Genomic DNA, 26,204 nt, shown 5'->3' with positions numbered 1-26,204 from the left:
GTGCTCTGGTCTGGCCACGAGCTCACCTGCAGGAGTAATACCTCGGGAAAGCTCTGGGTCAGCAAGGAACGAGTGTCTGTGCGAGGGCTCCTCGCAGCACCGCTCTCTCTCGTCCTCTCTCGTCGTGTGCACCGAGCACTGTGGAGTGTAACTGTAACTTGTAACTGCCAACACCTCTGCCAGAGCATGTCACCAAGGGCCCTTGGAATCCCTGTCCCGTTCCATTCCACGGTGACCATGCTGCACCGTGTCACCAAGGGCCCTTGGAATCCCTGTCCCGTTCCATTCCACGGTGACCATGCTGCACCGTGTCACCAAGGGCCCTTGCACGCACTGCCACCTGCCCTGGGGCCACCCCCAGCCCCCCAGAGTGGCCCAGGGTGGAAGGAATGCCTTGGCCCAGGTGTGTCAGACAGCCCAACAGGATCTTTAGGAAGGGCTCAGCCCATCAGCAAACGCTGCCCTGCTCTGCGGGCTCAGAGCAGCAGGAGCCCCCGCAGCTGCCGACGCAGCCGCGGCGGGAAGGGCACGGGGCCTCCACAGAAGCTGGCACGGCCTCCTCGGGACACGTCCCACATGGTGGCCATCCTGAGCACGGCCGTGGGACACAGACCGGGAACGTGTGGGCCAGGGCAGGAATGCTGCTCTGAGCCCTGGGGCCCGGGCAGCGCTGACAGCAGCAGGTGAGGCACAGTCCCCGCCCAAGCAGAGTTCCCCCGAGCCCTGGCAGCACCGGTGCCCGTCTCCTGCCCCAGAAACCTGTGCCCCAAAAGGGCTTCTCTGCCCGAGGGCAGCCAAAGCTGGTGTGCACTGAGGGCTGTGCTCCGTCCTACAGGGGCTGTGGGTAGCAGCACCTGGAGCATCTGGGGGCAACATTTGGTGCGTGTCAGATGTTGTTGCTCCTTCCCAGAATGATTTTTTCATGGAAGGGATTAGCAGCAGCACAGAAACACCAACAGCTACTGAACTTCACAGGACAAAGAGACTCCACTGAAACACTGTCATGTTTCCTTGTGCTTTTGCGTCTTTCTTGCACTCTGAAAGAAAAAGAATTGGCCCAAGCCCTGCTATTCAAATCTCCAGCTGCTGTGTGTCTTCCTGTGGCAGCTCACTGCAAACACAACTGGCTGTCTGCTCAGCTGGGCAATGGACAGCCACAAACAGGGAGGGCCCTGGTGAACATCTCTTTGGTCTCGTGGGGCAGCGAGGGCACAGGAGACAAAGACTGCTCCTCCCGAGTTCATGGGGCAACAGAGAGATTTTATTTCCCAAGCTCCCCCTTACACAGGGCATTTGAAAGACCAGGCCTGGAAGCTCTCATCAGTTTGAGCTCCACGCCCCTTCAGGTTCTGGCCCGTGAGGTGCCTGCAGTTTTGGGAGATATTTGATTGGTCAAGACCCCTGTCAATCATGGGAACACCTCACCCTCCTTTTCTTTATAAAATTCTGTTTATTGTTCTCTGTCACCCATCTGCAAGGGCCCTTTGCCAACATGGTGACAGAGGACAGCGTGCATCTAATTTACACTGGAGCTGCAGCATTCCCCTCCAGGAACTGTTAGGGGAGAACTCAGGCCACAGGCATAATGCTTCTTGGTTACAAATTGAACTTATCTCTAAAAGCAGAAAGCTATTTAACCCTGAGCCCATTTAACACTTGGAGAAAAACCCAATTTTAAAAAACAACCTTTAAGCACTTGATCCCTTGGGGAAAAACCAAACTTCCAGAAAACAATCTGTAAACAGAAAAACTGTTTGTAAACATGAGAAATAATTTGTAAACAAATCAAATCCATCTATGAACTGTCCATGAGGCAGGTGATCATTTGTAATACTGTCTGTGGTTTCCAGTGTCCATATTTTAGGCAGCTGTATTGTACTGTTGTAGGATTTATTGTAAAACATGAGAACAGACTCAGAGGGGAGGAGGGTGTACCCTCAATCCAACCCCTTTCCCCTTTTTTCTTTGTATAAAAATAATAATAGGAACAGAACATGGACTTTGAATACTATTAACTTATGCAAAGTTTCATCCACATTTACTGAAAATATTTGTCTTTATCAGCCAGGTTCAGGGCGAAGAACTTGATTGGGAGATGTTTTGATCAGGGCAAGGAACTTGGTTGGGAGACATTTTCTGTATTTATATTTTATCTAGTGCAAACCATATACTTTTTTCCCTTTGTTAGAAGTTAGAAATTTTGTTATTGACTTTAATAGCTGACTTTTCACTTTTAAAATGATGACAAGTGGCAGAATGTCAGTGAAAATCTCTGCAACTGCAATTTGCTTATGATAAATCGATGTTCTATGTGTACCTCAGTGGATATTCTTTGAATCATACCAGTTTATCTTGAAGCAATGCAAGAATAATTACTCAAATATTAAGAAAAGACATAGTAATGCACATACTAGGACATCTTTAAGACAATGATTTACTAAAATATGAATATCAATCTAATATCAATATCCAACTGAGATGGACAAAAACTCTCTAAGAGTTTAAAGTTAGAAAGTGTATGTTTATTGAGACAGCCAGGCAGTACCTGGGATAATTCCCTAATGCACACTGCAAAAATCACAGGTATTACAAAGCTTTTATATTTACAGAAGTCTTGAATACACAAAATATGAATGCATATTCATATCCCTGTCACTTCCTCTGATCCGCTTCACATGCTAATTGGCAAAAAGGCAATTAAGCATGTGTAGTTCTGTTCCCTGAAATGAGTCAGGGGTCCATTTTGGGGAGGGGTCTCCAAAATGAGGAAGTAAAATAAGTCTTCTTCGTTCTGACCTTTCTGCCTTTCCCATGCACACGTGACAAATGAATCCTTGCCGTTTTCCTGTGCTTAATGGATTCCTAAAGTATGGGAAGTCTGCAACTGTTTTTGTGTCCCTGAAATCTGTTTATCACATTCTGTTTCACATGATAAGCACAGCTACCCAAGCATAAAGCTGGCAAGCAATGAGTTAATAGATCCTGGATATCTTATCTAACATCCAGCTACTGTTAACTATGAACAAAGCCCATTTATCTACTTCCGATAAGTCAGCAACATCTAATTTAACTATCATCTTAACTTTCCTAAAATTCTTAATTCTTCAAAATTAATGTCTCACGGGGATTGGGGACAGGGACCAGGAATGGGGACAGGGAATGGGAATGGGGACAGGGACAGGGAATACGGTACAGGGATCAAGAATGGGGTCCGGATTGGGATGGGAGCAGGATGGGAACGGGACAGGGGGGACACGGGAACAGGCAGGGGCAAGGGGAGTATGGAAGGGGAGTAAGGAATGGGGCAGCCGCTGCAGGTGGACGAGGCGTTGGGATGGGGCACATGGGGACAGTTCCAGGGCAGGGGATCCTTGACCAGCTGCCCAGAACCTCCACCAGGGTCTCCCAGGGCAACTGGAGCCGCTCAGCCTGGGGTGCCCAAAGCCCTGAGCAACTCCCAGGTCCCTCCCAGGAACCCCCAAGTCCTTCAAACCCAGCATCCCCCACATCCCCTGCAAGACCCCCCCCCCCTCCATGTCCCTATCCTTGTCTTAGCTCAACATCTTTTTTTTGCCTGCTTTTAAGAGTTTTGAAAGGGCAAAGAGAAATGAAAATAAAATCCAGGCCACGGGGAGCCAGGAGGATGTGGATCCCCTCCAGCTGGGTGTCTTCCCAACATGGATCAGCAGCACCACAGGTCACCAGGGCTCTGCCCACCGGGGCTCACTGGGGATCATCCAGCACGGATCCTCCCGAGGGGGATGGAGCTGGAGTAGCGCACGGAGCTCTTCCCACACTGGGGCACTCGCAGGGCTGCCCTTCGTGGTGCCTCTGCTGGTTTGGGGTCAAGGCTGAGCCGTGTGATGAGCTCTTCCCACACCTGGGACACTTGTGGCGCCTGGGACATCACCAGGAGCGGGGCTGGGATGTGCCCTGGTGCCTGGGACATCAACAGGAACAGGGCTGGGATGTGTCCTGGTGCCTGGGACATTACCAGGAGCGGGGCTGGCTCTGATGCTCTCCGGTGCCTGGGACATGACAAGGGGCGGTGCTGGCTGGGGTTTGTTTGGTGCCTGTGCAATCCCAAGGGCAGTGTCACAGCGGGGCAGCTCTCAGTGTCCCCAGCAGGTCACCGTGTCCAGGGCAGCCCGTGCCAGCGGTCACTGCGCACATGGGGCAGGCTGGGCTGGACAGGGGACGGGGCAGAAACGCTGCCCCGGGACTGGGGTCTCCCCCTGCCTCTGCTGCCCAGCCCCTGCTGGGAGCGCCTTGGGCAGGGCACGGGGCTGCTGCTGGGCCAGGGGGACAGGCCGTGCCCCCTGTCCCCTGCTGCTGGGCCAGGGGGACAGTCCGTGCCCCCTGTCCCCTGCTGCTGGGCCAGGGGGACAGGCCATGCCCCCCGTCTCCTGCTGGTGGGCCAGGGGTGTTATGGACAAATTCAATTGGGGAGGCTAATTTTAGATAAATCAATTAACAAGAATTTATTAAGCAAGCGGTATTAAGCAAAAGAACAGCGCTGGGTGACTGGGGAGCCTCTGCTCTGCCACGGCACACCTTCCCCCTTTGACCTTTTTGTTTTTATAATCCCTTTTTTTTCCAGTTGATGTATTTTCTCTCTATGCACTGTGCGCCGGTGCAATTGGTTGCTGGGGGTCTTTTGTTCTGCCCTTGGTGGTCATAGGAATGAAGGCTCCTCATCTTCCTTGCAGATTGTCCTTGGCCTAAAAGTTAACTTGTATATAATTAGTTACACAGTCTTCTATGCTAGTTGCATTCCCTACTCAGTTCAAATTCTTATCTCCTTTAAGGCTCATTTTGATGAACAAATACCTTTTTATTTATTACAATCCCCCTTTTCTCTTTACCAATTTGTTCATTAAAACATTTCAACTCATGGAAGCTTAAGACCAGGATTTCATCTACTTCTAAGCCCCTGGGCAATGTTTCGTACCTATCTCTAATAAGCATTAAATGAGCTACCTCCAGTCTTCCTTTTACAATGTCTATGATTTTATTAAAAATGTAAGGTCTGGAAGTTAAACTTAGTAACAACAATATTACGGGATCTGCAATCTCCCTTATACAGAATTTCTCCTTGAGTGCCATACCCCGGAGTTTTGCACCCCTCAGGGTACCATGAGACCTTTAAAAATTTATCTGGATGGGTGACAGCCAAGGCGGTTGCTATGGTTTCACAGCCCCAATACTCACACAGATATTCCCCAGGATAATGACAATATCCCCTCCCAGGATTGGAACCAGGACACCAATAGGTAGCCCGGAGTTCAGGTTTACTCCATCCCCACATAGAGTTTACCAAGTCTTTGTTAGTAACAAAAAAATGGGAGCTACAGTGGTGGTATTATGCTTAACAACTTTCCCTTGGTCTGTTTTGGTCAGAGTCCAATTAAATGGCTGGTGTGCATAGTCCCCTTGACCAGGCCAGGTACAACATATAACTAATATGCACAGAATTTGCCAGCAAGGGTGGAGTCCAAACCGCCCCAGGGTTTGATTATCATTATCTCCCCATTCACAGTGTTTGTTTTGACATGTTATTGCCAGGCTGCTCACCTTTACCCTTGGGAGATCAGTATCCTTGAGGCAGTTCTTGAAATACTTTGAATTGTCCCATTTGAGGGCTCTTTCCTCCACCGCTTCTCATCCCTCTGCCTCTCTCGCCAACTTGGTTGCTCCGAGCCGCGAGGCGCACCATCTTCTCGGAGCAAGGATATTCTTCAGGAGGACCCTTACTCTGTTTTTGCTGCCTCTTTTTGAATGATTCCCAGCTTTTATCCTTCACTTGTGGTGAGTCACACTGAATCCCAGGTAAAGTTTTCCAGCAATTCCCTTTTATAATTTGAACAATTAGGGGAATTGGTTCATTGGAGTGGAAACAAAAATTTTCAGGCCTAGCCCCCTTAGTAAACACCTCCCACCACTCTTGGATTCCCTTGGTAGGGTCCCGTTCTCTTCTCCAATCCTTAGGACTGACTCTGTCAGTTCTCTTTCTAACTGATAACACCTTTACAAATACCCCTAGGAGGAGTGCCTCTGTAACTATGGACCCACCACCGTTCCTGCAAATTTTACAAATATAGCATACAAAAGGGTAACAATCACAATCCTTCTTTGTACCATATACTCTAAAATCATTAGTTATAGGATATCCATAGTCCAATATCTCACTCTACCAGCTGGTTCATACAATACTTACTGAGTCCATTCAGTCCATTTAAATGTGACCTTAAGGTCCCCGGGCTGGCTGGTTTTTCTCCAGGGCTCTTTGGCAGCAGCAGGAATCACTCCCTTTATTCGGCTCGCATGGGTCCACCCCTTCTCGGCGGTTCTGACTGCAGTTTCTGTAGTGAGTAAAACAACATAGGGGCCTTCCCAGTTTGGGGGTAGTGAGGTTTCTTTCTAGGTTTTTTATTAACACCTTATCACCTGGATTTATATTATGGATTGCTAGGTCTAAAGGAGGTTGTTGCACTAGTAACTCAGCTCTTCTAAGCCCTTCCTGAGCCTTCACAAGTTGCATGACAGATTGGTTAATTTGTTGATTACTTATTTGAGGGTGATCTGTAGGAGAATCCATGTCATAAGGCATCCCATAAAGCATTTCAAATGGAGAAATTCCAATATCGGTTCTGGGCTGAGTTTTTATATTTAATAAGGCTAAAGGTAAACATTTTTACCCAGGATGATTGTGTTTTATACATCAATTTAGTTAGTTGTTGCTTAATTTTCCCATTTACCCTTTCCACTTTACCTGAGCTTTGTGGATGTCAGGGGGTATGATATTGCCACTTTGTTCCTAGAGCTGTAACTACTTTTTTAATTTATTTTGAAGGCAAAGAGTGGCCCTCTCTCTGAGTCTATTACTTCTGCTAGTCTGTAGTGGGGGACTATCTCTTCTAATAGTATTTTTACTACTGTTTGTGTAGTTGCCCTGGAGGTAGGGAATGCCTTTACAAAGTGAGTCAAGTGATCTATTATCACCAATAAGTGTTCATACCTTCCTACTTTAGGCAAATCAGTAAAATCGATTTGAATGTGGGAAAACGGTCTATGTGCCAATTCCCGTCCCCCCCATTTCCCACACCACTCAGGATTTCTCACACCTGGGTCTACTCCTGGGTCAGGGGTCTCTTCAGCCCCTCTAGAAATCACAGCCCTCATTCTAGAGAGACTGCAGACTGCAGAGAGAAAGCTTACCAGATTAAACACCAGGAAGATGGTCTCTTTAACAGTCAGGGGAAACGGAACATTCTCTAATAGGGAGCTGAGAGATTCAGAGGAGAAGAAGGAAAGCAAAGGCTGAGAAGCCTCATCCCCTGCTTCCCCTCTAACAAACTGGCTGCACAACCATGACCATGAGCAATGCATTCCTGGAACAGACTTCAGCACCTTCATAAACCCCCTGGATGCCATCACACCCTAGCACAGCCTGATGGATATTCTGGTCAGTGCCCTTCTACTGCAAAAACTACGTGTTAGGGACAATACCAGAGCTATTCCTGGATAAGAAAATAAACCTAGGGACCATAGAGGGATTAAGATCTCAAAAAACCCTAGGGACCAGAAACACATACAGGCCTCCACTCTAAAAAGACACTATGAATTCAAACAACATAGCCAGTAACTGCTCCATACTAACACAAAGTAATTGGAACCAAAATATGATTAGAACAGGTTGGTTTTTTTTCACTCTCTCCAGCCATGAAATGGGCAGCAAAATATTTGTCCTAGTTTAGGGCAAATTTGGGAGAAAACCCTCTGGAAGGAGCCACCAGAAAACAAACCCCCATGGCCCCTCCCCACCCACCTGATTTGGGAAGAATTTTCTCTGAGAGAAGTGGAAAAGAAGTTTCTTTAACAAACATAACCCTTCCCAGCACTATAAAAATGAACAACACCAGATGACAACAAAACTCCTTCACCACTCTGCAGAGATAACAAATCCAGGAAGTCTCTTCTGGGGCTGGTCGCCCGGGTCTGGGCGCTGGGGATTGCTCTGGGCACTGGGGATGGCTGCTGCAGATCACAGAGCGCAGGCTCCCGGTGCTCCTCGGTGTTTAGAGGGTCCCAGTCCGGAGCAGTGTCCTGGGTTGTAAGATAAGCTTGTATTCTATTTGCCATCTGTTGAAGGCAAACCTGTTGGACAGGTTTTGTTATCTTTTCCAAGAACCGGTTTTGCTCCTAAGAGGTAATGGTTTGTTAGTGGGCCATTGACTGATTCAATGCAGGGCTGGTAACATAACACCATGCTATTGTGAGATGTTCCACCCAGAGGGGGAAGCCAAGCACTCATTTATTGGGTATAAAGGGGTAGCTTTTGGGGAGAGAGGAAGCTGGCTCTCTTCGCGGGATTCCCAGAGAAGCAGCTCTCTCTCTCTCTCTCTCTTCGGCGGCACTCGCAGCGAAGCAGCCGGAGCGCCCTGAGCCGACGGCGGCGGAGCTCAGAGGCAACCCCAGCGCAGAGGAAGACCGGCCCCACTGCCACCAGATCTTCAGAGGAAATCTATACCCTTTTAAAGATCACCACTGCAGCTGCAATTCATCAACCACTGCAAGGGGAGCAATCGTCCCAGCAGGACTGCTACTGGCACCCCGAATCCTCAGGTTCTGGACTTTTTCACTGGTTTTGTTTGTACCGATTGCATTTGCCTTTTTAAATTGTTGTCTAGTTTTCTCCTAGTAAAGAATTGTTACTCCCATTCCCATATCTTTGCCTGAGAGCCTTTTGATTTAAAACTCCTAGTAATTCAGAGGGAGGGGGTTTACCTTCTCCATTGCACAGGAGGCTTTAGCCCTCCTTCGCAGATTCCTGTCTCGAACCTAGACAAGCAGGTTGGATGGTATTCAGGAAAGGGAAAGGGAAAAGAAACAATGCAGGGAAAGAATTGGACTGCTTAACAAAACTAATTTTAAAAAGCAAAGGCAAAAGCAGAAGCAAGGAAAAAAAGCAAAGCAAATCAAGGAAAAGCCAGCAAGCAAAGCAAAGCAAGCCAGCCAGCACTGGCCTCTTCTAGACAGCAGACCATGGGGGGAGGTGAGCCGGCTGATAACAAGGCAAAACAAACCTTCACTTTCTGAGTCAGTTCTGAAAGCACAGAACATAATATCAAACATAAACAGAACCCACGACTGGAGATACAAACACCATAACATCACCCTCGGACATTCCACCCCTTACCTCCATATCTTCAACATCATGTAAAAACTCCATCAAGTTAAAACTTCCATCTTTCACTTACTCAAACCTTCAACACTTACACATTTCCTTCTATTTCACTTGCTCAAACCTTTGCCACTTACACATTTCTTTCTGTCTCATGTCTGTGTGTTTTCATGTACAGACGCTGGCAGTAACATCCAGCAAACAGTGATATTTGCACATGAGTCTCACCCCACAATCAGAACTCCCTGAGGTACACATCGTGTTGCTCAATCTCTCTGCATTATCCACCATGTACAACCTGGTCCCTGAGCAAAGACAATCCCACAAATGGGTTTGTCTGTACTCGAGGCAGAATTGATCCACACTGATTTCCCTAACAAACCTCTGACATGTGCCACTGGGACTTTATCTCCATCTACTATATTCAGGGGCTCAGACTGGGCAGGACCTGCTCGATTGGTGGAACCTCAGCTGTTAACTAACCAGGTGGCCTTTGCTAAATGTTGCTCCCAATTTTTGAAAGATCCTCCACCCAATGCTTTTAAGGTGGTTTTTAACAGTCCATTTGATCTCTCCACTTTGCCTGCAGCTGGTGCATGGTTTGGGATGTGGTACACCCACTCAATGCCATGTTCCCTAGCCCAGGTGTTGATAAGGCTGTTCTTGAAATGAGTCCCATGGTCTGACTCAATCCTCTCAGGGGTACCATGCCTCCAAAGTACCTGCTTTTCAAGGCCCAGGATGGTGTTATGGGCTGTAGCATGAGACACAGGGTCGGTTTCCAACCACCCAGTGGTGGCTTCCACCATGGTGAGCACGTAGCGCTTGCCTTGGCGTGTCTGGGGCAGTGTGATGTGGTCAATCTGCCAGGCCTCCCCATACTTGTACTTGGACCACCGCCCACCATACCAGAGGGGCTTCACCCGCTTGGCCTGTTTGATGGCAGCACAGGTCTCACAGTCATGGATCACCTGAGAAATACTGTCCATGGTTAGATCCACCCCTCGGTCTCGTGCCCACTTGTAGGTGGCATCTCTGCCCTGATGACCTGAGGTATCACTGGCCCATTGTGCTCATAGCAACAGCCACTGGTTGAGGCTCACAGTCTGGTTTAGCTGCTGGCTTAGGCTCACAGTCTGGTTTAGCTGCTGCCTTAGGCTCACTGTCTGGTTTAGCTGCTGGCTTAGGATCCCTGTCTGGTTTAGCTGCTGGCTTCAAGCCGGGGCTGTTGGCTGCAGCCTGAGTGACTGGGATCGCTGCTGATTTATCTCTCTGCCCCCCTTCCTCTATCTGCTGCCCTACAGTATCTAGAAGGGTGTGATAAGCACATGCCAGGGCCCAGCTTGCTGCAATGATCCCAAAACTACTTCTCTTCATGGATATAGAGCTTGTCCTTCCCTTTCTCTTTCCCCCCTTGTTAGACTATGAGTAACACAGCAATTTTCCTCAGGGACCGGCTCTGGGATTTCTACCTCTTGGTTATCAAAATCTCCCCCTTGATCTAAATCGGGGTAGACTGCGGGTGGTGCTGGTCGGGGTGGAGGAGGAGGAGGTATGTATGGTAGAGGGGGTGCAGTTGGAACTTCCTCAGGCTTTTTATTTTTCTTTTTCCCTCCCTGGGTGCTTCAGGCAAAAAGTTTTGCTCTTGCTTCCCCCACTATCCAGAGAGCAGCATACTTGCTCTCTTCCATATCAAAAGGTTCTTTAGAGTTTACATAAATGTTTAATGCCTGGCAAATCCAGTCCTTGAAGTTTCCAAACACTGGCCAAAATAAATTATCACTACAGATTTGTTTTCCTCCCCATTCTTTTATATAATAATGTATCATTTATATAATAATGTATCATTTTTGCCCTAGCCTTCCCTTTCCTTGAAGGATATTCATCCCAAGATTTTATCATTAGACCTAACGGACTGTCAGGGGGGATCTGGGGAAGCGTTACTGGGGTCCCCGTCCCCATGGAAGCAGAGGGCTTGCTTTTCCTCTGTCCCATCTTCCAGGACACCTTCAGGCACACACACACCCCTGTTGGTGCCCAGCCCCTCGCGGGCTCTGCAAACCGCACTACTCAGAGCTCTGCCCGTGCCTCGTCCTACAAGGACGTCTCATGAGTTATGTCCTGGGATCCCAGCCCAACCCAGCGGATCCCCACTTTTATACTCACGCTGTCCTGCGTCTTCGCCCGGCTTCGTGCACAAAGATTACGGGGTTACTGGTATCCCTTGTGCTCAATACCGAATTTGGGTTCGTCGGTAAGGGTCTGGGAAGGAAAAGCCTGCACCAGGGCCGCTGCAGAGGCAGCGGGGCGCCTCCCTGATTAGGAATTCCCACCTGTTCGCCCTTATCCGAGTCACGGCACCAAATTTGCTATGGACAAATTCAATTGGGGAGGCTAATTATCGATAAATCAATTAACAAGAATTTATTAAGCAAGCGGTATTAAGCAAAAGAACAGCGCTGGGCAGCCGGGGAGCCTCTGCTCTGCCACGGAGCACCTTCCCCCTTTGACCTTTTTGGTTTTATACGTCCCGGTTGACGTATTTTCTCTCTATGCACTCTGCGCTGGTTCAATTGGTTGCTGGGGGTCTTTTTTTCTGCCCTTGGAGGTCGCAGGAATGAAGGCTCCTCATCTTCCTTGCAGATTGTCCTTGGCCTAAAAGTCAACTTGTATATAATTAGTTACACAGTCTTGTATGCTAGTTGCATTCCCTACTCAGTTCAAATTCTTGTCTCCTTTAACACTCATTTTGATGAACAACGACCTTTGTATTTATTACACCCACTCTCTCCCACTGCCCCCCAACGTGTCCATCTCTCTGCTGCCCTCGAGCTCCCGGCCCAGCCCCGGCCGCCTGCTCCCATCCAGCTGAGGTGGTTCCAGGGCCAGCAGGAGCTCTCTGTGGTGGCCACCAACGTGGTCCCCAACGGGGACTGGACACACCAGCTCCTGGTGCTGCTGGAAACCCCAAACCAGGCTGGGCTCACCTCCACCTGCCAACAACATCAGCCTGGAACAACCTGTGAGCCGGAACTGGGGTATGGGGGAGGAACTGGGGGTGCTGGGAGCAACTGGGATGTGCTGGGAGCAACTGGGAGGGAGCTGGAGAGAGCCTGGTTTCAACTGGGAGAGGAGGTTGGGGGTTTAGAAGGGCTAAGAAGGGGTTTGGAGAATACTGGGAAGGGTGGGATGAGGTTCTGGAGGTCCTGTTGGGCACTGGGAGGGAGTTTGGGTGCACTAGGTTTAAGTGGGAGGGAATAGAGTGAGCCTGAAGGAGCTGGATGGAGATTGGGGATGGAAAAGCAGAGATTGGGATGAGGTTGGTTGTGCTGGGAAGAGACTGGGAGGGCTATGGGTGAGTCCTGGTGGGGCTGGGAAAGGACTGGGATAGGCTTTAGGGGTCCTGAGGCAGTAGGGGACGACTAGAAGGAGGCTGTGGGATCCTGAGAGGGACAGGAGGGGCTTTAGTGGGTCCTGGGGAGGTTAGGACAGAATGAAGAGGGAGGTTTCAGGGGATCCTGAGTGGGCTGGAAGCGACCAGGAAAGTGCTTGGAGGGGCTTGGGTGTCTGTGAGAGTTTTTGGGAGATCCTGACCCCTGCGGACCACCCAGAGATGCTGCTGGATGCTGCCGCAGCAAGATGCTGACAAGAACTGGGGACTCCCGATTTGGGCTTCGTCTTCCTGGCACTGGGGATCGAGTTTACATGCACAGGAAAGGGGGGTCCCAGGGGTCGTGTCCCCCCTTCCCTGGAGTGTGAATGCTCCCCCGGGGCCCCCAGCCCGGTGTCACCCCCTTTTCTCTGCCCACAGAGCTCCTGAGCCGCCGGCGGCCGCAGCCTCTCCCCGTGGCCTCGGGCCTTGCCGGGACGCCCCGCTCTATCCCCACGCTGATTTTGGGGGATCCTGTGCCCCCAGCCCTGCTGTCACTCTGCCCCTGCCCCCTGCTCCCAGTGTTCCCAGTAAAGCTTCCCAGTTAAACCCAGCCCAGTTCATGGGGGCACTGGGGAGGGACTTGGGGGGACCCCACGGCGGGGCCGGCACTGGGCAGGGAGGGCGGGTCCAGGTGGGGAACACTGCCTGCTGCGGGTCTGCCCGGCAACTGGTGAGTCATCAGCCCCGCTCTCGCTGATTGGCTGACTCTTCTCCACCGCGTTCTCTCATTGGCTGAGGAGAGGCCCGGCAGTGCAGAGAAGGAACGGGAGAGATCCCGCCCCGAGCACCGGCACGGGGACAACAGACCCGGCCTGGGCACAGGGAGGGAATTTATTACCAACCAAACCACGGCAGCACCAGGAGAAGGGAAAGAAATCCCTCCAGCGCCTTCCCCCACCCAACGGGGATCACCCACAACAGGGTTATCCACCATGGAGACGGGGACATCCGAGTTTAGACCAAAGCCAATTTTACTGAGTGTACCAGGTGTTTATACAGGGATTTACTTGTATGGGGCTTATAGAGGGCTCTGTTTTTGGTAACAATTTCCCATTGGTTACACATTCTTCATGACATCACATCACCTGGTAACATTACCTTATCAAAAAGTCTCACACCATATTGCCTGGTCAGTGTTCTTGCCAAGGGAGACTTAAAACCGTGTCTGTGTCTCCCACAGTTTCTGCTCAGTCAGGCCTCAGATATCGGGCCCCTTTATCAGCTCCATTGCTTTACTCTCTGTTTTATTCCCCATACGGGGACACCAGGGCTCTGCCCAACAGGGGTCACTGGGGATCATCCAGCCCGGATCCTCCCATGGGGGATGGAGCTGCAGCAGCTCACCAAGCTCTTCCCTCGCTCTCTTCCCTCACTCCAAGCTCTTCCCTCACTCGGGGCACTCAGTGGTGCCTCCGTTGGTGCTGGGTCAAGTCTGAGCTCCTGGAGAAGCTCTTCCCACACTTCCCACACTCGTAGGGCCTCTCCCCAGTGTGGATGCGCCGGTGCACGGTGAGGCTGGAGTTTTGCTTGAAGCCCTTCCCGCAGTCGGGGCAGCGGAAGGGACTCTCCTCTGTGTGAATCCGCTCATGAAGGAGGAGATTGGAGCTGGTATGAAACCTCTTCCCACACTGGGGACACTCGTAGGGCCTCTCCCCAGTGTGGATGCGCTGGTGTGCTTTCAGTTGGGATCTCCACCCAAAGCTCTTCCCACATTCCAAGCACTCATAGGGCCGTTCCCCAGTGTGGATCACCTGGTGTTCGAACAGGCTAGACCTCTGTATGAAGCTCTTCCGACACTTCCCACACTCGTAGGGCCTCTCCCCGGTGTGGATGCGCCGGTGCACGGTGAGGTCAGAGCCTTGCTTGAAGCCCTTCCCGCAGTCGGGGCAGCAGAAGGGCCTCTCATCTGTGTGACTCCGCTCATGTCTGAGGAGACTGGAGCTTCTCTGAAACCTCTTCCCACACTCCCCACACTCGTAGGGCCTCTCCCCAGTGTGGATCCTCTGGTGCCGGATGAGGCTGGATCTCCAGCTGAAACCCTTCCCACATTCCAAGCACTTGTGGGGCTTCTCCCTGCCATGAGGCTTCTCCACCAGCTCCGAGCTCCGCCTGGATCTCCGCCCGCCTTCCTGGCTCAGGGTGGCTCTTTCCTCCCCGCAGCTCCCTGGGCTGGGTTTGCAGCTCCTCCTCCTGCAGCATCTCCGGGGCTTTTCCTCCTCCTCCATCCAGCCACACCCTGGAAATGACAAATCCTGGTTAGAGGGAAAAACAAGAGAAGAGCTGCTTGGACTGGAGGTTCCGCCTTGCCCAAGTCCATCCCTGGAAGTCATTGGGAATCTTGTATCTGTAAGAACCTCCAAAACACCAAGATTCAGCCCAAAAGTCCCACAAACTTCAAGACACAAATCAAAAACTCCCTGAACATCACAAGTCAGCAAAAACCTCCTCTACAAGATAAAGATTCAGTTCCCACATAAAACCAAAGCACCAACATTTAGCCCAAGAAAGCTCAGAAACACCAAGATTCACCCCGTGAAAATTGTGGATCCCCCTCCACAGTCACCTGCTGCATGTGGGGGGAGCAGCGCTCCTGGGGCTGGGGGGAGGCTGCAGACACAGGGAGGGGTGGAACCTTCTGCTGCTTCCTCTTCCTGCTCCTCCTCCTCCTCCTCTTGTGTCTCTACTCTTCCTCACACTCCTCTTCCTCTTGCTATTCCTCCTTCTCCTGCACAATCTCACCTTCTCCTGCCACGTCCATCGTTTCACCATCTCATTCCTCAAGCCTGCTTCTCCTTCCCTTCTCCTCCTGCCCCCAGGCCCAGCAGCCACTGCCGGCTCCCTCTTCCCCCCACACCCACAGCATCCCAGCGCAGGGGCAGGGATGGAGCTGGGGCAGGTCGGGCTGGGGCAGCGCTGGGCTCTCGGCCGCTCCCGCCCGCACTCGGTCCCCACTGCAGCCGCTCCCGCCAGGACAGCGCGGGGGGGCCCGGCCTTGGCGCTGCCCCACTCCCACCTCCCCAAATTCCCCTCGCGGGGCCATGGGGCCGAGGGGGGGCGCAGGTGGGGTCCAGGTGGGGAATGCTGAGATAACTTTAAGAGTGGGTCCCCAAGAAGAAGAATTGGAATTTGTGGTAGACACAGGGGCAAAAAGACCCTTTATGTTAAATATTCCAAAAGGTTATAGTGTAAGCAAAGATACTGTAAAAGTAACAGGACCAAAAGGAGAGAGTTTCACAGTACCCATTATTAAAAATGTGGCAATAGAGGGAGAAACTAGATTTTGGATGAGGGATAATTTCTTGGTCCCAGGGGCAGGTAGCAATTTATTGGGACGAGATTTACAAGTGAAATTAGGAATAGGGGTTGTTCCAAAAGATGGGAAGATGACAGCTAGACTTTTAAAACTAGGCCAGGAAGATGGAAGAAGAATTAGCAAGGAAGTTTGGGCTGGGGAGGGAAATAGGGGAAGATTAAATATTGACCCCATAAAGATTACAATTGAGAAAAAAAAATTGTGCCATACATGTACGGCAGTATCCTGTATCTTTAGAAGGACGGGAATGTTTAAAGCCAGTAATAGAAGGACTAACAAAGGATGGGACATTAGAACCTTGTATGTCTCCCCATAATACCCCAATACTCCCAGTAAAGAAGCCTGATGGGAGCTATAGACTGGTACAAGCCTTAAGGGAGGTTAACAAAGGAACTCAGACCCGCTATCCAGTGGTACCAAATCCTTATACTCTTTTCAGTAAAAGTTCCTCCCCAGCATCAGTGGTTTAGTGTAGTGGACCTTAAAGATGCCCAGGAGAGCAAGTAATCTTTGCTTTTGAATGGAAGGACCCACTAACTGGGAGAAAACAGCAATTAAGATGGACAAAACTACCACAGAGGTTTACAGAATCCTCAAACTTATTTGGACAAGCTTTAGAAACAATACTACAAACATTCCCCACTCCCCCTGGAATACAAGTTACCTAATGCATAGATGATCTTTTACTTTCTGGGAAAGCTGAAGCTGAAGTTAGAGAGGCTACTATAAAGCTTTTGAATTTTCTTGGGGAAAAAGGATTAAAGGTATCAAAAGGGAAGCTGCAATTTGTAGAATCAGAGGTAAAATATCTTGGACACTTGATTAGGAAGGGTAGTTGGAAGCTCAACCCAGAATGAAACACAGGGATTCTATCCCTTCCCCCTCCCCCTTCAAAGGGGGAAATCAGAAAGCTACTCAGATTATTTGGATATTATAAATTGTGGATTGAAGGATATACACAGGCAGTAAAATTTTTGAATAAAAAAATTGACAGAGGGAAATGATATAAAATGGACCAAAAAGGATAATGAAAAACTAAGAAAAATGAAGTTAAAACTAGCCCCAATATCAACTTTAAGCTTACCTGCACTAGCAAAACCCTTTAATCTGTATGTAAATGAAGAAAAGGGGGTAGCTCATAGGGTTTTGTTTCCAGAGTGGGGAGGAGTAAAGAGACCCGTGGCTTATTTATCAAAGATGTGGGATCCAGTAACTCAAGGCTGGCCAGTGTGTATTCAAGCTATAGCAGCTACTGCAATCCTGGTAGAGGAAAGTCATAAACTGACTTTTGGAGGTAAATTAATTGTGTACCAAATTTCTTCCAATTTGCATTGTGATTTTTATCTTGAAATACATAATTTACTGTACTCTAGGATTGAAAAACTAGTTTACAGCTGTGACATAGAAAAACCTGCTATTAATTTGAGTCAATGCAGGCTGTTCAATCAAGTGTTCTCAGTGTGTAAAGTTAAACTAAAGGTAACACCAGCTGCTTGGTAGGTCAATGAGAAACATTTTTCCTTCCAACCAGTCCTTTTTCAAGTACCCAAATGTATTTTGCTTTCTTAGTTTTTTTGTTTTGTTTGTTTGTTAGTTTTTCTGGAAGTGCTAGCTACTTGCAGTGTATCTAGAACAGAAATTAAAATTGTGCATACAAAACACTTGTAAAAAAATAGGGCTCATTTTTTCCCACAATGGGAGGTTGCTACATATAGAAAAGGGAAACTACAAGGCTAAATGAAGAAAAAGTTTCAGTATCTTCTAATGTAAACAATTTGTTACTTCCAGCATCACAGTGGGTGTGTGACACACACATATGAAAAAGATGGTGAGGGAGATCTCTGTTTACTACAGTTTCCTATTTCTTGAATGAGTTAGAGAGCTATGAAGCAATTGTGATTCCTTGTGTGGATTACCCAGGCCTGCAGGGAGGGCTGGGCCATGGTTCCCTCTGTGCTGCAGGCAGCCCTGCAGCGTGGCAGCAGTGGCTTGCCTCTGGTGAGTTTGCAGGCAGGGTGCTCCAGCACTGCAGTGCTCAGGGGCAGTTTCCTATTTTGACACCAAAGCTTAAATTCAAGAGTGCCTCTTCCCATCCAGTTATTGTTTGTACTGTAAGAACCTCTTTAGAGAGTGTCTCCTGGCAGTCAAAAAGAGAGTATTGCAGAGATAAATTCCTTACTTGCTGTCTCCCCCACTGTATCCACATTTTGTCTATTCCCTCTTCAAATTATAGATTTGTAAAACTCATGCTCTGTGTCCTCAGATGCCCTTCCCAAATCAAACCTTGGCTTCTTTGCAAATTACATTGCACTAACAAGCATTGCCTTAAATTTTTTATTGCAGGCAAGATCACTTCAGAAGTAAGTTTTTGTTTACCTTGTTCCTACAACCCTTTCAAGCTTGTGAATGGAAAATTGTGACAGCAAAATAAGTCTTTAGTTTTAGCACTGTCAGCTGTGGGTAGCTGGTAGCCCTTGGTGGAGGGTGCCGTGAATTAAAGGCCTGCAGAACACACATAACAAAAGTAATTAAATTTGTAAGGAAGTTGAAAAAGGAGGGAGAGGTGATTGGCAGACTCACCTCTCCAGGATGTAGGACTAATGTTAGAAAGTGGACTGATATTGGAATGTGGATGTTGAAATGTGAAGAGAGAAAAAGAGAGCGAAACAGAGAGAAAGGGAGAAGAGATAAGAAGAGATAAGAAGAGAGAAGAAGAGAGAAGAAGAGAGAAGAAGAGAGAAGAGAGAAGAAGAGAGAAGAAGAGAGAAGAGAGAAGAAGAGAGAAGAAGAGAAAAGAAGAGAAAAAGAGAGAAAAAGAGAAAAAGAAAAAAAGAGAGAAAAAGAGAGAGAAAGGGAAAGAGAGAGAAAGAGAAAGAGAGGGAGAGCGAAATATGCCCCAAAGTCCCCATACCATAGCTATCTGTAAGTTCTCCCCCATTCCTGCTAGACAGAGTGACAACAAGGGGAGGGGAGTGAGGAAGTACAGTCAAAGGCAAAGCTGTGAAAAAGAGGGAGAGCTGGACCACCAATAGAGATAAGATCAAAGCAGAGATAGCTGACTCTCACAATGTGCTTTATTTTTTTAAACAAGACTTCTTTTTTTTCCTTCTGATTTTTGTTGTTAAGTAAAGGAGGCTTTTGTTCTGAAGAATGGGTCTGTAAGACTAAAACAGTTGGATGTTGCCTAAAAAGCAAAAAACCAAGAGATGTGATACATCTTGTGTTAAATTTGGGCTAGTCTTTTTTTTATTTAACTAATTATAGCTCACAAGAAGAAGAATTTGCCTCTGCAGCAATTAGCAGAGCTGGATACAAGAAGAAGAAGCAGCTATAGAAAAAGTTTTTAGTTAAACCCAGAAAGTTTTGAAGAAAACTAATGGTGAAAGTTAATGCAGTATTGTTTTTCTTTTCTTTTAACACTGTGTTATTAAGAAGTCCTTTCCAGGTACTACTAAAGCAGCAATCCCAACCATGGAAAAGAGGGTGAATTCATGCCAGCAAAATAAAAGAATTTGTGAAGAAACGTGAGGAATGGACTATCACATCTAAACCGGGTGACACCAAATTGACTTTCACCCAGGACTGGGTGGTAATGGTTTGAGAAGACCCAAGTGATCCAAGGCAGGTACAAAGAATAACACCTAACTGAGAAATAAGGCAAAGCTTGCATCACTGGTTCTAAGCCCTGCCTGAATAAGCCCTGAGACGCCTCCGACACCTCCTTGGCAGAGGAACACTGCCACTTCAAACAGGAGGATCGGGAGTGTTTGAGTCAAAGAGTTCTTATAGTCTGGTCTTAGCCTGTGGCTTGTACAGGCAAGAAGGGAAATTGCCATTAATACTATGCTGTATACTTTATTTGATTCATCCCCATATTGGACATGGCAGCTGGGTTATAAGTGAATGTTTAAATTATGAGAATAATTGGCATTGTAGCTCACAAAATCTATGTTCTCGTGGCAAGAAGTATTGAGTACTGAATCAATCCCCTATACAGAAAGACCTCAAAAATTGAAGAAATAAATTGCTTTTGTAGATGGGAATTATTAGTGCCTGTGGACTGAGAGATACCTGAGGAATGGTGGAAAACCACAGTTAAAAGGTGTCAAAAACAATTTGCCTGGAAATGAGTAAAAAAGGAGTGACAAGGGAAACAGAGGCAAGCCTGGATTGAGCACTGTACTCACCAGCGAGAAGATCACACGTACCTGCTGTGGGCAGCAGCCCCACAGGCAGGGGAGGTGGGGGTATAAGCCATGCCAGACCTCTGTCATTCCTGTTTCTGTCTCTCATTTGTTGTCTTTTCCCTTCTGAGATAGCAGCAAGATCGTGTCACAAATGCTACAGAAAGTATCACATGGAAAGAAACCAAAGTTCCTTTTTGTCACACACACCCATGTCAACAGCCACTGTTATAACCCATCCAAATTAAGTACCTGCAGGAAAAAGGGGGAAAATTATCACATTACAAAGAACTTATGAAAAAGTAGTAATACTTGGGGCATGGAATATCCAAAAGGAGAGAGATGGATTTGTTTTACATTTGATCTTAGAAATATAGTCCAAGATTCGGTAAAGAGACAATTAGTAAAAAAAAAGGTAAAACAAGCACAGCAGTCTAGCTCTGTGTTAACCCCAAATTATATCCTGAGTCACATTAAATGACTCCAAGCAGTTATAGAGAAGATAATAAACAAAGCTGCTCAGGAATTGGAATTAATATTGAGTCTGCAAAGCCAAACATCACCTGCAGTTCATTAAAATAGGTTGGCTTCACGCTATTTATTGGCTAAAGAATGGGGTGTACAGATTGTTGAAAATAGATGGCAATGAGGATGTCATCCTGGAAAAACAAAGGATATCAGAAAAAAATTATGACCCAGGTATCAGTCCAAAAATGGGAAAATAACGTTAAAAACTAGCAGGTGGGGTAATGTATTGAAAATGGGATGGTGGAAGAAATTAGGATTCTTCCTTTTATGTGTTACAAGTGTTTTGATATTTCTTCTTTGTTTAATCCCATGTTTTATTTCATTACCAACAGAGTCCAAAGAATGCAAGAGGACAGGAAATATTCTTTATAAATAATTTGGCTTGAGCAGTAAGAGGTGGGATTGTGAAAAATGAATATTTATGATTGGCTTTTCACAAAGGTTACAATGAATATTATATGTGTAATGTTAGAAAGTTATGCTGTATTAATTCCCTTACATATTGTGTTAAGTGTAGTTTTAGGTTACAACATTATGTTAAAATAGAGATTATGTATGTGGGGGGAGTTTTCTTTTTAGGAATGAGATGCTCCCTTCGAAGAACACCTAAATATTCCAAAGGACAGGAATTTATGGCTTCTGATCAGAAGAAGCTAATTTCTTCAGGCCTTGCTCAGACTTGAAGACGCCAGGGGATTAAAGGGAACAGTTGACATACAACAGAGTTTCTTGTTTAGAACAGAATGTATGCATAACCATGAAGGATGTATGAATATGCAACAAGTGTCTTGGTTTAAGGGTGATTCCTTTGTTCACAAGTCAAGCTTTTCTTGACTTAGGGTCCGAGAGCATCTGGACATCCGTAATTCTTTGCTCTTTTTGTCTTGTAATTGTCCTAACTCTAATTGTATTATTATTTTTATAACCATTTTATTATTATTAAACTTTTAAAATTTTAAAAACCAAGTGATTAGAGTTTTTCAAAATTTTCAAAACTAGATGAGATTTAAAGGTGACCCTTTAACTCATGAACAATAAATAGATGATTTGAAGGAAAAAAAAAAGCATCAGATTGTGGGGGGGAGCACAAGTGAGGCTGCTGAAGGCTGCTGTGGAAGAGAAGCTGCATTCCAGGCACCCAGGAGGAGCTTCAGAAATGCAAATTAACACTGCTGGGGCAAACTGGGGACAATGTACCTGGCTCTTCTTGCCTGGGGCAGGAATTGGCTGATTCCCTCTGCCCCTCACCCCAAGCTCTGCCTGCTTGCACAGATGGAATCTGCACAGCTGAAGGCAGAGCCCATGGTGAGGATCTCTGACTCTGCAACAGAAATGGCTGAAGCTGCAAAGGGAAACAGCAAATGGAGAATGTTGTGAAAACTTCACTAAAATAAGGGGGGGATCATCCCTCTGCCCACTGCAACACCTGCTGTCACTGTATGTGCTGTACAGGGTGTATCAGAGCACTGGGGGTTTTGCTAGAACAAGTTCAGGGAAATCAGTTGGAATTCAAGTATATGATGAAGGATTAAGAAAAAAATGGTAAATTGATGCAACTTCAGCTGCAGGGAGCACCCAAAAATGGGGAAAAAGATAAAGGGCCAACAGAACAAATCCTACAACACCATGGACCAGCCCCTGGGAACCAAAAAAATTTTGTGAAAAATGCATGTTATCTGGCTCCACGCAGATAGTTACTATATGTATTATGTGACATTGATAAGTTGTGCTGTATTAACATTTAAATAGTATGGTAAATGTATCTTTGAAGATAAAATGAAGCTTTAGTAGTTAAAAGAGAAAATATGCATTGCGGGGGGGGGGGGGGTTAAGGAATGAGAACACCTAAATTCGCTCAAGGAACACCTAAATTCTCCAGAGAAGAGCAATTTATTGTTTTCTTACTAGAAGAAGCTAATTTCTTCAGGCCTTGCTCAGACTGAAGCACGCCGTGGGGATTAAAAAAACAGCTGACATACAACAACAGACAGAGTTTCTTGTTTTAAATAAAATGTATGCATAACCATGAAGGATATATGAATATGCAACAGTGTATTTTTTTAGGGGTGATTCCTTTATTCACAAGGTATGCTTGTTGTGGCTTAAGTGCCCAAGAGAGCATCCTGACATCTGTAAGTCTTTGTTTTTATTGTCTTGTAATCATCCTAACTCTAAATTTTAATTAGTCTAATTGTATTCCTACTTTTAGAACCATTTCACTATTATTAAACTTCTAACATTTAAAAACCAAGTGATTGGCATTTCTCACAAATTCTTACCAGGAGACTGAGAACCCATTTATCATTTCAATGGCATCATTAGGTTACAAGCTGTCCTCGAAAGAAGAACCAACCAGACAGCTCCAGCTCCTGACTTTCCTGCCGACCAAGCCACTGAAATGATGAACACAACATTTCACCAGGGGATGGGATCAGATTATCTGTTAGCAGAAAAAGCAGGAGTTTGTGGAAAACTAAATGACTCAAACTGCTGCTGGTAAAGAGATGACAAGAGAAAAGTGGTGAAAAGGATAACAAAGGAAATAGGAGAGCAGTTTATGTATTGGTCAAACACAGAAAGGATGGGAATGGGACACGGTTTCCTGGCTCCCCAGCACACTAGTGGTTAAACGAATGCTGCTTCTCCTCTTCTGTGCTGCAGCAACTCTCATCTTTTTACCATGCTCCACACCTTGGCAGTGCAGCTTATCCAGCAGCTGAGCCAGGGCATGCAGGTGGCAGCCAGGCCTCCTGATCCACAAACGGCTACAAAAGGACAGGGAATGAGGGCACCGAGAATAATCCCAAAACCAAAGAGGACCCGGGAAGGACAAAACAGAGTCAAGGAGTGAATCTGCCTGGAGATAGGGCCGGGCACCTGTAGATAAGGGGAGAAACCATCAGTTCCAATAAATGTTACAAATTGACCCAGAGAGCTGCTCAAAATCCCGTTACATTCCCGAACTTGGAGGAGAAGAACAAAGACTTAACAGAGCCATGAATATCGGCTGTTCTACAAAAGGAGGGTGCACATTAACGAGGACAGGCTCCAGGCGCATCGGGAAGTCGGAACCTTCCAAGGAACTCAGCCGGTGGGCAAAGGCAGAGGGAGATGCGGCCGGGAAAATGAGGATAAAAAGGAGGCTGCGGACTACAGCCACGGCAGAGAGCGCACGGCAAATGCCCCACGGCCTCTGCCCCTGCTCGGCAATAAAGTCACTTTGACAGGACTCCTCGCTCTCCGCCGGGCACACGAACCTCCGGCGACGGGAATTTCCCCGCCCGCTCCCGGCCGCGGGGCAGCCCCTCTGTCCTACCCACAGCAGCCGGGCCGAGCCAGCGCTGCTCCGGCAGCGGCTCCTGCCCGGCCCCGGCGGGAAGGAGACCGCGGGCAGCCGCTCCCGCAGCGCCCTCAGCCCGGGGCCGGCACGGGCCGGACACGGCACCGGCGAGCCGCCGGAGCCCCCTGCCGCCCCCTCCGCCCGCAGCCAGCCCCGAGCCCCCGCAGAGCCCAGCGCGGCTCCCACCTGCGCCGGGGCCGCCTCCGAGCTCCGCCGCCGCCGCCTCACCGCGCTCCGGCCGCTGCCGCCGCTGCCGGGCCCGCACAGCCGCTCGGCCAATGGCGGCGCTGCGCGGCCACGGCCGCCCTCAGCCCGCCGCCGGGGCCGCGCCGCGCCCCGCTCCCACCAATCAGCGCGCCGCAACCGCGACTGACGGCACCGGCGGCCAATGGCAGCGAGCTCGGGGCGGGCTCTGCGCACGGCCCCGCCTCGCCCCGCGCTCTCGGCGCCCCCGGGCTGCGTGAGGGGAAAGCCGGAGATGAGGAACAGCCCCGGCACGGGCCCGGGCCCGAGCCGGGATTGAGCTGCCCACACAAACAAACTTCTCCGCGCCTCCCGCCACGGCTTTCCCGGCCCTGCGCCTCCCGTGCCTCCGCCTCTGCGGGAAGCCCAGGAGCCTCACTTCTCCTGCCCCTCGTTAGCGCATCAGTGCTTCGCTTTGATTTCCCCCAAAAAGAGAAACCTGCCCAAAGCCCTGTGGGTGGGTGGGGCAGGGGAGAGATTTCTGTCAGAAAACTCCAAAGACTCGGAGCAGGAGAAGGAGCAGTGCAGAGCCTTAAATGCAGCTTTCCCCACGCCTCCCTGCTCCCAGCTGCACCTCCTCCCCCGGCAGGGCAGGAGACAGGGAATGGGGCCATGCTCAGCTCATCCCCCGGGGCTTCTCCCTCTGCTCAGGGACAGGAGTCGTTCCCTGCTGCACCCTGCGCTCTCTCCCGGCCGAGACTTCTCCAGGAACTTCTCGGAGCGGAGTCCATCCCCTGGGCACAGCCCCCTCCGAGTGCTGCAGCGTGGGTCACTGTGCCACGGGCTCAGTCCTGCCAGGACAGGCTGCTCCAGCGGGGCCCCTCTGCCCGCGGGCTCACAGCCTCCTCTCAGGCATCGCCGAGCTCCAGCCCGGCTCCTCCAGGGGCTGCAGGGGATCTCTGCATCCCCATGGACCTGCAGGTGGGTCTCTGCAGCCCCATGGATCTGCAGGTGGGTCTCTGCAGCCCCATTCTAATATATGTTGTGGAATAATTCGTTCTTATGTAAAATATAAATCAAGTCAGTTGTGCTTGTACAAAAAGATTCTTAAAGTTTTAAATGACCAGTGGCTGCAGCCGGGGTGGAGAAACCACAGTTGGCAGAGAAAGAAAGACTTAATTTAGAAATGAAAAAAGGTGGCTTTGTGCAGAGATGGGTCCTTTCCGGGGAAAATCCAGCAGACACCCAACATGAAAAATGCATATATGTTAGTTTAATTAGTAGTGCTGTATTAACATTTTAATAGCATGGTAAATGTAGTTTCATAGTTAAAATGAAGCTTTAGTAGTTAAAACATAAAATATCTATGTGGCTTTTCTTTTAAGGCATGAGATACTCGCTTTGAGGTAACCATCACAGAACACCTAAGTCTTCCAGTGAATAGGAAATTATGGCTTTCTTATCAGAAGAAGCAAATTTCTTCACCCCTTGCTCAGACTCAAAGACCCCATGGAGATTAAAGGAAACACTTGTCATATAACAGTCAGAGTGTCTTGTTTTAAATAGAATGTATGCATAACCATGAAGGATATATGAATATGCAATAGTGTAATTTTAAGGGTGATCCCTTTGTTCACAAAGTATGCATGTTGTGGCTTAAGTTCCCAAGAGCATCCAGGCATCCTTAAGTCTTTGTTTTTTATTGTGTTTAATTGTCCTAACTCTAAATTTTTATCACTCTAATTGTATTAGTATTTTAATAACTATGTTATTATTATTAAAATTTTCAAGGCCAAGTGATTGGCATTTTTCACAACTATGGTGGCAAAGATGGTTTCTAACACCTCTCTGCTGGGGCCTGAGGAGAGTCAGGGTGAGGAAGACGGGTCCTGCCCTATTTAGGCAGCCTCGCTCTGTTCCCCTGGTGTGTGACCACAGACACAAGTTATGATCCATGGGCAAAAGGAGACAATAAAACAAATAAAAGAGAAAGGATTCCCTAAACCCTTGGTAATTAGCCCCTGAGACTAAAGTGTACA

The 26,204-nt window shown here is 48.2% G+C and overlaps 1 protein-coding gene across 2 annotated transcripts in view; it reads right to left on the bottom strand.

Annotated features, from left to right (window-relative positions):
- Positions 1-13,570: 13,570 nt before the first annotated feature.
- The window catches only part of LOC144248772 (uncharacterized), a 109,621-nt gene continuing 96,987 nt past the window's right edge, over positions 13,571-26,204 (bottom strand). For both annotated transcript variants that reach the window (XM_085565293.1, XM_085565291.1), the window contains exon 2: positions 13,571-14,869. In XM_085565293.1, the coding sequence (XP_085421419.1) occupies positions 14,018-14,842 (825 nt within the window). In that variant the 5' untranslated portion in view covers positions 14,843-14,869 and the 3' untranslated portion in view covers positions 13,571-14,017. The remainder of the gene's footprint in view (positions 14,870-26,204) is intronic.

This window comes from Lonchura striata, chromosome 35 (assembly GCF_050655825.1).
Source record: "Lonchura striata isolate lonStrDom1 chromosome 35, ASM5065582v1, whole genome shotgun sequence".
Taxonomy (NCBI): Eukaryota; Metazoa; Chordata; class Aves; order Passeriformes; family Estrildidae; genus Lonchura; species Lonchura striata.
The sequence above is the reverse complement of the archived record's forward strand: the minus strand, read 5'-3'. Positions and strand labels throughout refer to the sequence as shown.